Raw genomic sequence first — 1,999 nt, forward strand, 5'->3', positions numbered from 1 at the left:
GAGCCCAGGAGCTGGAGGTTGCTGTGAGCTGTGATGCCACAGCACTCTACCCAGGGGGACAGATTGAGGCTCTGTCTCAAAAAAAAAAAAAAAAAGAAACCTGTCCTAAATAAGAAAATAAATCTCAAGAAAAAAAGTATGTTAAGACCATTAACTGAAAACAGAAAGAAGAAATGTTCAAACCCACCAAGCTGTGGTCCTCAACCCCTGGGCCAGAGACCAGTAAGTACCATGGCCTCTTAGAAACCAGGTGGCACAGCCAGAGCATCACACCTAAGCTCCACCTCCTGTCCCATCCTCCCCCCCATGAAAAAATTATCTCCCATAAAATGGTCCCTGTTGGAAAAAAAGGTTCTAGTCTTTGGCTTTTTAGGACCTGGTCAGGTGAGCAGCGGCTCAGGCAGTGCAGGTTCATCTGTAGTATTTACAGCCACTCCCATCGCTTGCATCACAGCCTGAGCTCTGTCTTCTTGTCCTTCTCTCCTATCTGTGGAAAAACTGTCTTCCATGAAATCAGTCCCTGGTGCCAAAAATGTCAGGGACCACTGCACTAAGGAACCAAAAGAAATACAACAACAATTTTCACTACTAAACTCAGATTAAAAAGTATGACAATGCTCACCATATTTCACTATGGTGTATTTATTATTATTTTCACTAAAAAAAGTTTCTTAAAATCTAACCAGTTAAGACAGGCACAGTGGCTCATGCCTGTAATCCTAGCTCTCTGGAGGCTGAGGCAGGAGGACTGCTTGAACTCAGGAGTTTGAGACCAGCCTGAGCAACAGTGAAACCCTGTCTCTACTAAAATAAGAAAAACTAGCTGAGAGTTGAGGCAAGCACCTGTAGTCCTAGCTACTCAGGAGGCTGAAGCAGGAGGACACCTTGAGCCCAGGAATTTGAGGTTGCTGTGAGGTTTGATGACGCCATATCACTCACCCAGGGCAACAGAATGACATGCTGCCTCAGAAAAAATAATCTAACCAATGAAGACCTTACATTAGCACAGACTTTATTTAACATTGTGGTTTACCTACCTGACAACATACTAGGAAAATAAAGAGAGTTATAGCAGTCCATAACACCTTCTCTCTAAACTGGATCTGTATGACAAAATACAAAGAATGATCAAAACCAGAAATAACAAACATAAAACACAAATTCACATGAAACCATAACTGGCATTCCCCATCATTGTCCCTTTCACCCTAGTTAGTAGCAGCTACCAAAAACAGCTGAAATTCGCAAACATAGGTTTCTTTACTATTCATTAAAAAAGGTCATTTAAATGCAAGCAGTTCTCAACTGCACTGTTACCATGTTAAATGAAACTATAAAAAGGAGGCAAAGCAAAACACAGACCAAATGTGCACGTGTTTTAATTAACACTGTACTGTGCAAAGCTAGCACTGCCTGTAAGAGTATTATATGAATATCTGATAGACGATGAAAAGCTGGACCTTCTTGAGATGCTTAAATGTAACTAACTGGAACAACTATTTTACAGTCTCAAAGCAATAAATAATATATTTCCAAAGAAACAGTACATTTTTAAATATGTAGGTCACTAATAAAGTTTTGAGACAGACCGTGTTATGGTCCATTATTTCACTTCCAAGAAATACAGCATCCTTTCTGATTCACTATCCACGTTTTAACTCACTTAGCTTACTGAGTTGGGCAGGGAAGGCTTCACATGTTTTCTGCCTGTGTGGATTTCATATTTTTACATACCTCAAAACTTTCATAATGACCAATGTACAAACTAACTCTTTATTCCATGAAACTAACAGGCATAGGGACATAGAGAAACTGAAAACAGAGGATCCCTGGGAACAGTTTGGGATTAATAATATTTCTGGAATTTAAGTACCTTAACTCCAAAAGTATACAATGAGGGAAGAATAGTTTTGATCTGGCTCGGCGCCTATAGCTCAACAGGCTAAGGCGCCAGCCACGTACACCTAAGGTGGCGGGTTCGAATCCCCAGCCCGGACCC

At 40.9% G+C, this 1,999-nt stretch overlaps 1 protein-coding gene across 2 annotated transcripts in view; it reads right to left on the reverse strand.

The window, feature by feature from the left end:
* The window catches only part of SEC61A2 (Sec61 translocon alpha 2 subunit), a 31,738-nt gene extending 30,633 nt beyond the window's left edge, over positions 1-1,105 (reverse strand). Inside the window, exon 1 of one of the 2 annotated variants that reach the window (XM_023511358.1) lies at positions 1,038-1,105. In XM_023511358.1, the coding sequence (XP_023367126.1) occupies positions 1,038-1,080 (43 nt within the window). In that variant the 5' untranslated portion in view covers positions 1,081-1,105. The remainder of the gene's footprint in view (positions 1-1,037) is intronic. The other variant, XM_012803329.1, reaches the window with a different exon arrangement.
* Between the last annotated feature and the right edge of the window lie 894 nt (positions 1,106-1,999).

This window comes from Otolemur garnettii, unplaced genomic scaffold, assembly GCF_000181295.1.
Source record: "Otolemur garnettii isolate 467f Iridium unplaced genomic scaffold, OtoGar3 scaffold00019, whole genome shotgun sequence".
Lineage (NCBI taxonomy): Eukaryota > Metazoa > Chordata > Mammalia > Primates > Galagidae > Otolemur > Otolemur garnettii.